This window comes from Apis cerana, linkage group LG9 (genome assembly GCF_029169275.1).
Source record: "Apis cerana isolate GH-2021 linkage group LG9, AcerK_1.0, whole genome shotgun sequence".
Lineage (NCBI taxonomy): Eukaryota > Metazoa > Arthropoda > Insecta > Hymenoptera > Apidae > Apis > Apis cerana.
This window is the reverse complement of record NC_083860.1, coordinates 623,858-637,986: the sequence shown is the minus strand read 5'-3', so window position 1 is coordinate 637,986 and position 14,129 is coordinate 623,858. Positions and strand designations below refer to the sequence as shown.

Here is a 14,129-nt window from a genome sequence, read left to right as displayed (position 1 = left end):
ATATATATATATATATATATATATATTATATATATATATATATGAATATATAGATTATAACTTTAAAACAAAAGAAATAATTTTTGGAAAAATATTTTTTTTTATTATTTTATGTAATATCTCAATAAACTGTTATCATTATTTATACTTGATAAAAATTTAATAAAATTTATTAAATTAATAAAATTAATTAATTCAATAAAATCCTCAATTGATATTTTTGTATATTAATTTTTATGTTTGATCTGATTAATCTTTAAAATTAATTTGCCAAAAGTATATTAATATCTTCTAGCCATATATATATTTATATTATATTAGTTTTAAATTATATTTTATATTATATCATTTATATTATATTAGTTTTAAATTATCAAGAATTTAGATTTTATTTTTTCTAATAATAATTTGCAATAAAAAAATTTAAAATAAATCAATACGAAAAAAAATTTACTGAGAATTATTATATATATTTATTGAAAAAATAAAATTTATTGAAAAATCTAAATTTTGAAAGAAATTAATTAATAAAATTAATTAATTTATAATTCTCAAAAAGAAAAACGTAGCTGAAAATAATAATATTCATTTGGATTAGTCATAATGAATAATAGTACATAATGAACTGATACATATTTCATTATTTTGTTTACCATTTGAAAATTTTCAAATGTATAAATTTTTTGCTTTATATATATAAGGTTACAAATTATTTATAATTTAATTTTTTCATTTGATTATATGAGTAGGATTATTATAAACTGAAATATTTTACAATTTTAATTAAAAATTTAAATATATATCAATATTATTTATATAATTATTTATTTTATTTAAATTTTTATTTAAATTTTTTTGTTATCGTCGATAATCTCGAAAATGAAATCTTTTTTAATGTCTCAGTTTGCCACTATATCTCAATTTGGATTGTATCGGATTGTATTTGCTGTTATATATTTTACTTGTGCGATTCATAATAATATATATATTATTCATTTTATATGCTATTCATTTTATAAAATATAATATTAGAGCAAGTACGTATAGTATGAGCATGTAAATTTTATTCCAGTATATATATCAATGTTTTTATTATATATTTTTATTATATATTTTCTTAGTATTATTTTTCGATATCAATATCTTATAAAACGATAACAAAGCAATGCTATAGCATGAAAAACTTTCTGTTATCTCATGAAAATATTGATATCCTTTTGATAGTTTTATTAATGCTTTGATACTTTGATATTTTATGAAGATTTTGATAGATATTCGATATCTTAGCTTTTATTTTTAAATAAAATTAAAATTAAAAAATATATTTAAAAAAGAAGAAAAGAAAAGAAGAGGATTTAAAATATAATTTTATGTTAAAATAATCTAATGTTTGTATTAAATTGGTGTATGTGAATTCTTGTTTGAATTCAATTAATACTAATATATTTAGCAACTACTTACCAACCAAACAATTTTTCAATATTTTATTTTTTTCCGTTTTTTCTAAGATATAGTTTATCTTTGTACAATAAGCTATTTGATTAATTAAAAAATTTTTTTTTACATCATTATTTAATTTAAAATATTATTTTTTTTTAATTATTTTTAACTTAATTAGCTATAAATTATTATTAAAAAGGGCTATTTTAATTGGAATTTTTTACAGAAATAAAAGATAATTATAAAACGAAAAGATAACATAGCATATTATATTTTTATTATATTTTTTAACATAATATTATAAACCAAATGATTTTATTTTTATAATTTATATAGGATGTTAATATCGTGAAACGTTAGATGTTAATATGTTAATAAAAATGTTAATTAAAATTTATTTATTAAATTTATTTATTATTAAGTTATAAGTAATTTAAATTCCCATTAGATAAAATAAATCAAGAACAGAATGCAATAGTGGTGCAGAAACAAAAATGCGATTTTTTCTTTATATCTCTCTTCATACAACAAGTTTCAATTAAAAAATTAATGAACAAGCTACAATCGATATTTTTATATTAATTTTTGAATATATTTTAATTTTTTAGAATTGGTTCTTCAAAGTCCCATAAAATATATTAATACTTCGTATATTCGAACATATTTATTAAATAAGTATTCATTATTAAGTTAATTCAGAGAACAAATTCAATGAAACATTTCATTATAGAATCTATAAATATTATAAATGAGAATTAATTATATAATATAATATCTCGAAAAATTTTAATTATTGTAGCAAATTGAAATGAATAATTGAAATAAAACTAAAATTAATAAATAAAACAGAGCGAAAAGTTGTCATTAATAGGAGAAATTCTAGACTACACTTACTACAATTATAATTATAAAGACTATATCTATATATTAATCGTTCTTTTTTTAATTCCAGTGTTGCATAATGCATATTTTATATTTAAAATTTATATTCAATTTATATTCAAAACCAAATAGAATTCATTAGAACATCAATTTTCTTTCAAATTAATATCTATAAATTAATTTGAATTTGTTAAAGTTATATACAAAAGAAAAATTATCTTATAGATAAGTTATCATACTTGCGAATTTTAAAAGTAAAATATCAATATCAAATACAATTTAATACTATCTTCAGCATTTTAAATAATCACTAAGAAATTAAAAAATTAATAATCAAACAATTATAAAAAACAATGAAATTATGAAAAACAATGAATTATATGAATTTTATTTCATATTAATAATTATGCTAAAATTATTCTTAACAACAAAAAATTGACTAAATAGTTTAAAAAATTGCAAAATTATCAATACAACAATAAGTTATCTATGGAAGATATAATAAAAATGTTCTAAAACCAATTAAACTATATGAAAATAATCACTTTTTACATATAATCAATGTTATTAAAAACTTTCAAAAACACTAAATAATCTATGCATTAAAAAGAGATAAAATAATAACTTAGTCCATCAATAAAATGTATTTATTATTGTTATAACAAAAAAGCAACTCCACAATGTAAGAAATGTGACACACAATGAATCAATTTTACATTGTCAAAAATATAACAATATATATTATATATATATATGAAATAACAATAAGTCGCAAAAATAAAGATAAAGTTTACAATTTTTTATATTACAAAAACTAAATTATTTAAAAAATCATTTGAAAATAATTTTATTTTTAAAATTAATAATAATAAATAAGATGTATCTTTAATAATCTTGCAATGTGACATAATGTGATAAAAAATATATATATATTATAATAATAATAAACTCATAAAATTTATTATATAAGAATATATTTATATATATAAGAAATATATTTGTAAAAAATATAAAAAAAGTAGAAAAAAGAACGAAATCCTATCTATTATCTAAAAAAAATATGATAAACAATTAAATATTTCATTATTGAATAAAATCAATTATTATTACACTTTAATATTAAATAGTAAGAAATAAAGTTATACGAATATTACTTATTTTTTATTTTCTAAAATTACGTGAATGTTATTTTTTAATATTCATTAAATATTAAATATTTTTGTTTATAATTAAATTGAAAAAAAAATATTTATATCTAATTCGTAAATCCAATTTTTTTTGAATAAATAAATATTTCTATAAAGTTTCTATAAAGTAGTATTTAGCTCGTTAGTAATATTATATACATGTATGCATAAATTCTCAATCTATTTTTATCAATATTTATCAACTATATTATGATAAAAATATTAAAATCTGATTATTATCTATTATGAATATTTGTATATTTTTATTTGAGTTTAAATTTAGAAGAATAATTGAGAAGGTAAATTTATTATCATATATTTCATTTATATAGTTTTAAATATATTGTTTTAAAAGAAACTATAAACAAAGAAATGACTTATATTTATTAAAATTTTTTAAGTTTTAAAATTGATAATTTATTAATCTTAATAATAGTTATTAAATTTGTAATAAATTTTGATTATGCAAAAATTGATTAAATATGAGTATAATGTTATAGTACTTTTAAAAAACTATATTATAAGTTACAAATTACGTAAATTGCATATTTAAAATTTTATTTGCAAAAATGACAATTCATATAAGTCAAATTAATATAAGAATTATGTAGTATAGATTTACATTACACTAGAACGAACTGCAAAATCAACATTTTTTTTGCATTATTCATGATTTCTAATAATAATCAAAAGTTATCTTTCACAATAATTCTAGATATTAAAATCTGAATTTACCAACAAATATCGTATTACCAACCAAATTATTAAAAAAATTATTTTTATTATTTTTATGAAATTTTCATATATGAATATGATAAAATGTTATCAAAAATAATAATAATAAAATAATAAAATAATAAAATAAAAATGAAATGAATATTTCAGATAATTAATTTTTTAATTTCATTTTATATCAAAATTAATTATACATAATACTTTTAACTTAACTATTAACTTATAAGCAAAACTTATGTTTTTATATACATTCGTTGATTTAGACATATTTAAAAAAAAATTTAATAAAAAATGTAATAAAATGTAATGTAATAAAAAATCAGTAATAATTGAAAAATTCAATGATATTTTTTATATTTTTATATAATTATAATTATAACTTTACAATTTGATTAGAATTTTTCTCAATATAATTATAAAAATATAATATTCATCATCAGATAATAACAATGAATATTTTAATAAAGAATTTATTAAAGAAAAATCTACTTGATGATACAAAAAAATAAAATTTGATGCAATTTGTTTTTATTATTTTATATAAATAAATATATAATAAATATTATATATTTATTTAATTATATAATATATAATAATAATTATATAATTATTATAATTATATAATAAATATTATTTAAATAATATTTATTGAAATAATTCCTAATTTTATATTTTGTAAATTCTCTTCACATATTAATGTTTTGTTATTAAATATTTTCCAAATTTTTCAATATTATTTTATAATATTAAAATTGTTTAATGTTCAATAGATACATTATATATAGTAATAAAAAATAATAGAAAAATGTTCAGAATGGCATAATTTATGTTATATCAAAAATAAAAAGATAATTTCTATAAAATCAAAAATCAAGCATTTCTTATATTTATCTGCTAAATTCGTTCGATTCCTGCTGATTGTTAAGTTATCTTTTCCCACTCCTAATCACTTTCAGTTTAGTTCTCCACATTTATAACCTCTCAACATTTATAACCTCTCAACATGAACGCCCCCCCACTCTTAATTATTTCCAGTACATATATTCATTCTTACTTATGGCAGACGGGTTACCCCTACTCCTGGTCCACGAGCCAAGCGCAAAACGCGTCAGCTGCTCGCCAGTCGTCTTTGCGACGTTGTTAAGTAATAATCGGAAATTATTGTCACAATAAATTTTGCTACCTGTTCACTACAGTTCTTATGCGTTTCAACCCTATATTTTGCTATATTGATTCAATATATGAATCGTCATTGATTAGAGTGCATTTTTTGTTGATTGACAAACGATATTGTGATGGTCGAGAAATTACGTAATTAAAGATCGCAGTAGCTCTACACATAACGTAATTCGTCAGACTGTTGTCGTTTCCATGATAAGAATGATAATGGAGGTTACCTGTTTGAAGCTTCCTAGAACAATCGGGAGAATCCGTGCACAATCAATTGGGGATCTCGACGCCTGATACAGAGGTCATATCTATTACTGTTTCGTGAAAATGGGACTGGCAGGTAAATTTTTTCTTAAGGAAATTACATTAATAATGTTTTCAATTGATTTGAAAATCTTCTTTCCGAAAATCTATTCTATATAATATTCTATATAATATAATATAATAATAATAAGTGTTAACGAATGCATATGTAAATATTTTAATTTTTTTTTCTATATTATGTAAAAATTATGATAGATAGAATGCCATGTCTATCAATCTTCGTTTTTTTTTTATATTGATTATGAAAAGAGTTAGTTGTACAATTCTATAATTTTTATAGAATTCTATATAATATAATTTTGTATTTTCTTTTTCTTTTTTCAAAGAATTTAATAAGTAATAATATTTATTTTTTATTAGATTTGAGAATTGAAATTACAAAGATTTTAGTATAAATTATATTATAAAATAGATTTTTATATTATTTAGTATAAAATAGATTTTTCTATAAATTTAAAAAAATTAATAAATGTAATTAATATCTGTTTTTGAATTGAATATAGATTTATAAAATATTATTGTTTAAATTAATACACAAAATATTATATATTTATTTATATATATAATATATATGACATAAATATTTATTTATATCATATTTAGCAAAATATATAATATACTTTTATTTTTTAAATAAAATTATTTAAATAATATTAAATAATAAATTTATAATAATAATAAAATTATAATTAACTTTTATAGTTAAAAATTATTTTACAATTTTATCTCTTTTTAATACATTGGTAATCATGTTTCAATAATAATTACAATGTTACATTTGTTAAATGATAATAATAATGAACAATGGTATTTGGACATGTCGCGTTTGTGGAATCGATTATCATTATTATATAATTGTGACTAGTCGTATGGAACACTTATCGTGCGAAAAGTGGAAAATTTCGAAGATATCCGCGTCAATGGGTCAGTTTACATCTCATTATTAACCAGTGCATACGTACCCATATTTGATTCGTATCCATTGATTAATGGTTTTCATTAAAGCATTTTTCATTAATTTTATCAAATATATAATCAATATTAGTAATATTATCAAGTAATATGTAAAATCTTATAAAAGAATACTGTTGATTTTTTGGTTTATAAAGGAAAATGCTTTTAATAATAAGATTTTAATAATAAGACGAAAATTCGAAGATATATTCAAAAATATTTTTTTCATATATTATATTATTTTATATATATTTATTTATATTTTGATTTTCTTAAGTATCATATACATTTAAATGTAATATTTTTTTAATATTATTTTTAAATCATTTATTATTATCAATTTGTTAATATTATAATTCTTATATATGTTATTATTTTTATTAATATGCATTATTAAAATTTATTATTTAAAACTTAAAATAAAACTTAAAATTTATATTATTGAAATTATATTAAAATTTTTTTTTTTTTGCTTTTAAAATTAAATTCAATTAAATAAATTTAATTCAGTAAATTTTATTGATTAATTTGGAATAATATTGTTCACGATTAGATTCAACGATTAGATTAGTTTTAGATATGATGAATTGATATTTATTGAATTTAAATATTTTATTTTAATACTCTAAAAAAAGTAATTAAAAACTGAAAATACTATTTATAAAAAATATTTTTTTCAATATTTATAATTTTAAATTTAATCGCTATGTATAGCTAGAGATAAAACAAAACTGTTATTTTTATTGTATCATAAATTAAACAATTATATTAATTAAACAATTATATTATATTTTGACTTAAATATAAAATAAAATAATATAAAAAATTAAGTTACAATTAAATTATAGAATTTTTTACAAATAAAAATTTCAGAAATTATATATAAGTTTTTTATACTTTAATTATAATTAAACTTTTTATTTATGATAAGAAAAGAATCACTTTTTATAAATAATATTTTAATTAAATTTATAATTTTTATTATTTTCATCAATCTTTGATATTGATATTTTAAAAAAAAATTTTCTGAGTATAACTTCTTTTCATTAATAAACTTTTTATATTTTTTAATAAAATTAATTTTCGATATGATAATTATTAATTTTATAAAATAAAAATAGTATTAAATATATTATTTTAGATGGCACTTGTTTTTTAATATAAAATGTCCTAATGAAATCAGTAATATATTAAGTTCATCGAAAAACTTATACTTTTTTTCTTTAATTCGAATTTTTTTCAAATTTTTCTAAATATTTTTTTTTTAATTTTTAGTAAATACACATATTTTCTCTTATTTATAATTAATCTTGAAATATTATTTTTTTTAATTTCTTATATCATTGAAATATTAAATATTTTTACACAATAATATTTTTAATATTTAATTGTAAAAGTATGATAAAAATTAAATTGGATGATAGCAACTCAGTTCTCTATAATTTGAAATAAGTAAGTATATATATATATATATATATATATATATATATATATAATTATATAATTATACATATAATAATTTGAAATAAGTAAGTATATATATATATATATATATATATATATATATATATATATATATATATATAATTATATAATTATACATATAATAATTTAATAATATAATATTATGAATTATAATATAATGTATATCTATAATATTTAAATTAAAATAATTGATATTTTAATAAAAATAGAATTTATTATTTAAAATTTTTAATTTCATTAAAATTTTTAACTTAATTAATATCAAATAATGTATAATATATTAAGTTAACGAGATTTTAAATGCAATGGTATTAATGATTTCAACAATTAATATTTCAATGAATTAAAAAAATATTTAACATTATTGGTATATTTATACCTATAAATCTCATAATTTTATTGTATAATAAAAATACAGTACGGTAGAAATTTAAATTATCATAAAGAAAATTTATTATTGTAAAATTAAAATTATAATAAAAAATGAATTTAAAACAGTAAAAAAAAAAATAAAAATTTATAAATATTATAATTAGAATTTATTAGAATAAAAAAATATAGATTTTTGATAAAAGAAATAGTAAACAAAGTAGTTTATTTGTATTATGACTCGTAATAAAAATATTTTAATGAAATAAAGATATAAATTTTCAAAAAATTAAAAAATAGGATATAATAAAATATTACTAACAAATAAGTAGAATTCGAATAATACTTAAAAAAAATTAAATATTAAAAATATTTTATATAAATATTGAATTTAATAAAAATGTAAAAATATGTGTATACATATGTATATATACATGTATAATATACAAAATATTTAAAAAGTTAATCAAGACAAAATTTAATTGATGATTTCTGATATGATTTCAAGCAATTTTATCTTTGCGAAAATTTTTAATAAGTTATGAAAAATTGGTCAACTATAGAGTGTCATGGCACTAGTATGTGCTGCTAGCGAATCATTAAGCTTGAATAAACAATCAAAGCAATATATATATATATGTATAATAATATAAATTAATATAATATATATTATATATATAATAATAATAATAAATTAGTAAAATAAAATGTACATTATAAACAGTTAGAAGTTTTCCAATATTGAATAAAATTTTCAAAAAATAAAAATTTAACAGCTTCAGAAAACTTTCTTTAATTTATAATAATTCAAAATAATTCGTTTAAATGATATTCTTTAAATTAACTATAAAAAAAATTAATTTTTTTTTTAAATTTTGCAAAATATTATTAATTTGATAAAAAATAATTTCATATAAAATTGATAAAGTTAGAATAATAATTATGCGCTATTATTATTCGATGAAGAATTGTCTTTTATTTTGCGTTGTTTTTATTTAATTAATATTGTGATTTGATATTTTTAGCAAATATATTTTTCAAACAGAATGCAGAGTGTTCCAAAAATGTAGCAACATCCATAAACTGAAGATTCCTGGAGTATTTTTAACAATATTTTTCTTTTTAAAAATTTTCGTTAATTTCGGCTTTGTTTGAATTATTAATAAAAAACTGGCCAATCATCGAGTATGTAGCCTAGTTGAACGGCTACAATAGCATTGGCTATGTGTCGCCAACCGAATATAAACAAGTTCAAGCAATAATTTATCTGGAAGAAAATTGAATATTGTTTTATTTATTTATTTATTTATTCATTATTTATTTATTCATTGTATAATAAATAATAATAAACTCATTAACAAAACTCGTAATGAAAATTTTGTAAAAAAAAATATTGCTTAAAATTACTTCAAAAATCTCCAGTTTACGGATGTTCTAATATTTTTACTATATTCTATATATGTAACTGCTACAAAATTGAATTAAATTATAATAAAATAATAGTTTTTTTTTCAAAAACTCTGTAATTTTATTACTTATAACATAAAAAAATTGTTTTTATTTTACATATTATATATATATTCATTATATATTAATATGTTAATGAAGAGTTGCATAAACTTTTGTATTATTTATTATAATAATTATGACGATTATTAAATAAAATTTCATAAAAAATTATTAAACGTTAGTAAAAAATGAAATAGAAAATAAAAAAAAAATAACATTTTATGAATCATGAATAAATGACTGTATCGTTTTTAAAATCAAGGTATTCGTTTTAGATATTGCAGGGCTATTTTTGAGCGTTTCTTCGTTTGCATATGTTAATATTGTATTCAAAGGATAAATGGAAGGGGAACTGCGAATTAACAAGTAAAAGAAGCTTTTAGCCAGAAGAGTTCGCATTAATTATTAATATTGTTCATCGTTAAAACGTGTCATTGAAAAAAACAAGAGATTATTTTCAATTTTATTTGTTCTTAATTCTATTAATGCAATTTTTTATTATATTTTATATATATTTTATATATCTTTATTATATATTTTTATTATACATCTTTTATAATTTATTATTTATATTTTTATTTTTTAAAAAATTTATTTTTTTATATGTTTAAGATTTTCTAAAAAAAATTTTATTTTTATTGATAAATAAATAAATAAAAATTGGAATTTGAATAATAATAGATAAATATATAATTAAAAAAGTTATTTTCATTAAATATGATAATTAATTGATTTCTTTTTAAAATTAAATTCTTTTTAAAATATTTAACAAACATGAAAAAAATTTTATATCTTTATACTGTTTTATATTTGTTGTCATTTAAAAAATTATTCTAAACAATATATTTTGTTCAATTAATTATTTCATGATTTTTAATTAACACTTTATTAAAGAAAAATAATAAAATAAAATTATTTGAATAATTATAAAATTAATAAAATTAATAAAAAATAAAATTATATGAATTTGTTTCTAAATTTAATATGTAAATAAAAAATTATATAAATTTTTATATTAATTAAAGAATATTGTTTAAATATATTTATTATTTTTATAATATCATGTATTTAACTACATTGTTAAATCTTTTGACAAAACTTAATATTATGGATTTAAAACAAAATTAATTCTAATTTTGAAAATATTGAATATAGAATTAAATTCATATCAAAAAAGAAATACATATAATTAAATAGTGCTATAAGTCGATAAGATTTTCTATTCTTATTTTTTATTATTACTCTTATTTAATTTTATATTAATATAAAATTTTTATTTTATTTTATATTATTACATTTTTTAAAAAGAATAAAAGAAAAAATGATATAATTTTTCAATATTTTATCGTATTGAAAATTAAAAAAAGAAAAAGAAATTAAAAAAAACATTTTATTTTAGATCTGTTAATAAATTCATCAATTAATTATCTAATATATTCTTCTTTTTTATTCTTTACAATGCATATAAATTATAATAATTTTAATTATTTTCTACTTAATTTTTAATTGTTATTCATAAATGAAATTTTTTAAGTGAAATATTTATTAACAAGAAAACTTTCAAATTTTTTATGTATGAAATTGCTTATTATATATTTATTATGGTTTATGTTATATATATATATATATATATATATATAAATATATATATATATATATATATATAAATATTTATATTTATGTATTTATTATTTATGTTTATAAAAGTTGCAGAGAGATATTTATTATTTTTGAATTTTCATGGGATTGACATAATTTTTTCTATACTTTTGATGAATTTTTATTGTATGACTGTATATATTTTATTTGTTATTATTTGTGAGATGATGAATAATATATTTATTGAATTATAGATTATCTTTTATTAGAATTTCAAATTTTTGTTTAAAATAATTATTAAGAATTTATTTAATATGGGATTCTATTTATATATATGTATATGTGTATAATACATTTGTATTATGATTATCTATTCTTAATAATTGTCAATAATAATATGCAAGTAATATACATGTATAATGACTTACAATTAGACTTTTAGGTTGATTTTAAAATTGTTCTTGTAGTTTTATTAAAAACCATAGCCTCTTGAGTATTCAATAACATATTCTAACTTGTTATAACTAATGCCTAAGCAAATATGCTTAGTCAATGTATCTAATATTACATAGTCTCGGATATGCTGAATTTCCATAAATATGTTTGCATTATATGTTATGATATTGCAATTTAATTGCAATTAATTTTTCTTCAAAATGATGATTATATCTTGAGTTGATTTTAATTATCTTATACATTCTTGATTTTTAATTGTTATATAATACGCGGGTAATATATATACATATAAATTTAATGATGATAAATGTACTTACACAGATATTTACTATATTATCAACATTATGTTTCTTTTTTTGAGTTTTTATTTTTCTAGTATTCGATTACAAAAATGGGCAGTTTTATAATCCACTATAGATAATATCGAATAATTAAATCCAACATATTTCTAAGAAAAAATAATTAGATGAGTACGAAAATATCTTTAATAACGACAGTAAAAGAACTGTCACAAATTCAATCAACTTATCTTTCCATGCATGCATTAAACGATTATTATTTACAAATATATTATTTAAATTTTTTATGAAATATGAGAAATTTTAACACAAGTTTGAAATATTATATATATATGTCAAATGTGTAGACATTATCCTTATTTTCACTTTTTCCTTATCTTTTTAACTAATAATTAGACAATATGTAAAATATTTATAGCGAAAATTCATCTATATTCATATAAACGGAATGATTATATAGAAGTTGTTACGTATAATGATTATTATTTAAAAATTATTTGTTTTTATTAGTAATTATATATTTATTATACATATATAGTATCTAAAATCAAAAATGATTCCGATTTTTCTAAGACACATTTATACATACTTACATACTATATAAATAGAAAGTATAAATTATATAATTATTATTCTCGTAAAAGTAAGCATTAAAATCTTTTTCATCAATGTTTATATAATATATGATGATTTTATTGAATATATAATGAACAGAAATATCTGTCTTTATTTTAAAATTAATAAATTAATTAATTTCAAAAATTTTCTAATTCTTTAAAAAATTCCTATAAATATATTTAGAGATTGTATAGCTTTAAAGGTATAGATATAAATTTTATTTTACAATTTTATTCTAAATGTTATCATTTTTAAGTTAAATACTACTAATTCATTTATTAATATTTTTAACGTATTTTGAATTTGCAAAAATTGAAATGCTAAATATTTTTTTCTATAAATTTCTAAAATTATAAATTATATAATTTCAATTTAGTTTCACAAATTTAATTTAATTTAAATTTTAATTAAATTTAGATTATTTATATTTAATAATTATTTTAATTCTTTTATTTATTATTTTATATTTAATAATTACATAAGATTTTTTTAAAAATTCAAATATTAATATAATTTAAAAAAAATTCATTTAATCTTAGACAATTTGATAAATTTCAGATTTCATGCTAAATTCAGAAAACATAAATATTATCTTTCTAGAAATATAAGTATAAAATATTTTAAATATTTTAAAAATGTATTAAATAAATCTTTTTTAATAAAAATCTACTAATTTAAAATAAAATAAAAAATAAAATTATTACAAAAAGTTGTATTTTAATGTATCCATTAAAATGATGAATTTTAATAAAAATAGCTAAATATATGCTCATAAATCTATTACAAAACTTATACTGTATATGTATAAAATGATACAAATAATAAAAAATCTAATTTTTAACAATAATGAAAAAATCAATATTAAAAAAAAGAAACTACTTTTTCAAAATATTTTCATGTTAATATGAAATCATTTCATAATTTTTAATTTTGTAAAAATGTAAAAATTGTTATTTGTATTAAGAACAAAATAAATTTGCGAAATTCATTTTAAATAATAATGTTAAATAAAATTGTTTATTATATAATAAATAATGTATTTTAATTGAAATCTTAAGTAATGGATTTTAGTTGAAGTATTTTAATTGAGAATTATATTTTT

The 14,129-nt window shown here is 15.9% G+C and overlaps 1 protein-coding gene across 8 annotated transcripts in view; it reads left to right on the top strand.

Annotated features, from left to right (window-relative positions):
* Window positions 1-14,129, top strand: part of LOC108001956 (hepatocyte nuclear factor 4-gamma) — a 255,501-nt gene that overhangs the window by 165,318 nt on the left and 76,054 nt on the right. Inside the window, exon 1 of one of the 8 annotated variants that reach the window (XM_062079775.1) lies at window positions 5,308-5,754. The exons of 5 other annotated variants lie outside the window; for them this stretch is intronic. In XM_062079775.1, the coding sequence (XP_061935759.1) occupies window positions 5,742-5,754 (13 nt within the window). In that variant the 5' untranslated portion in view covers window positions 5,308-5,741. Of the gene's footprint in view, window positions 1-5,307; window positions 5,755-14,129 lie in introns of those variants that run through there. 2 more of the 8 variants (XM_017063300.3, XM_062079774.1) reach the window with 2 other exon arrangements.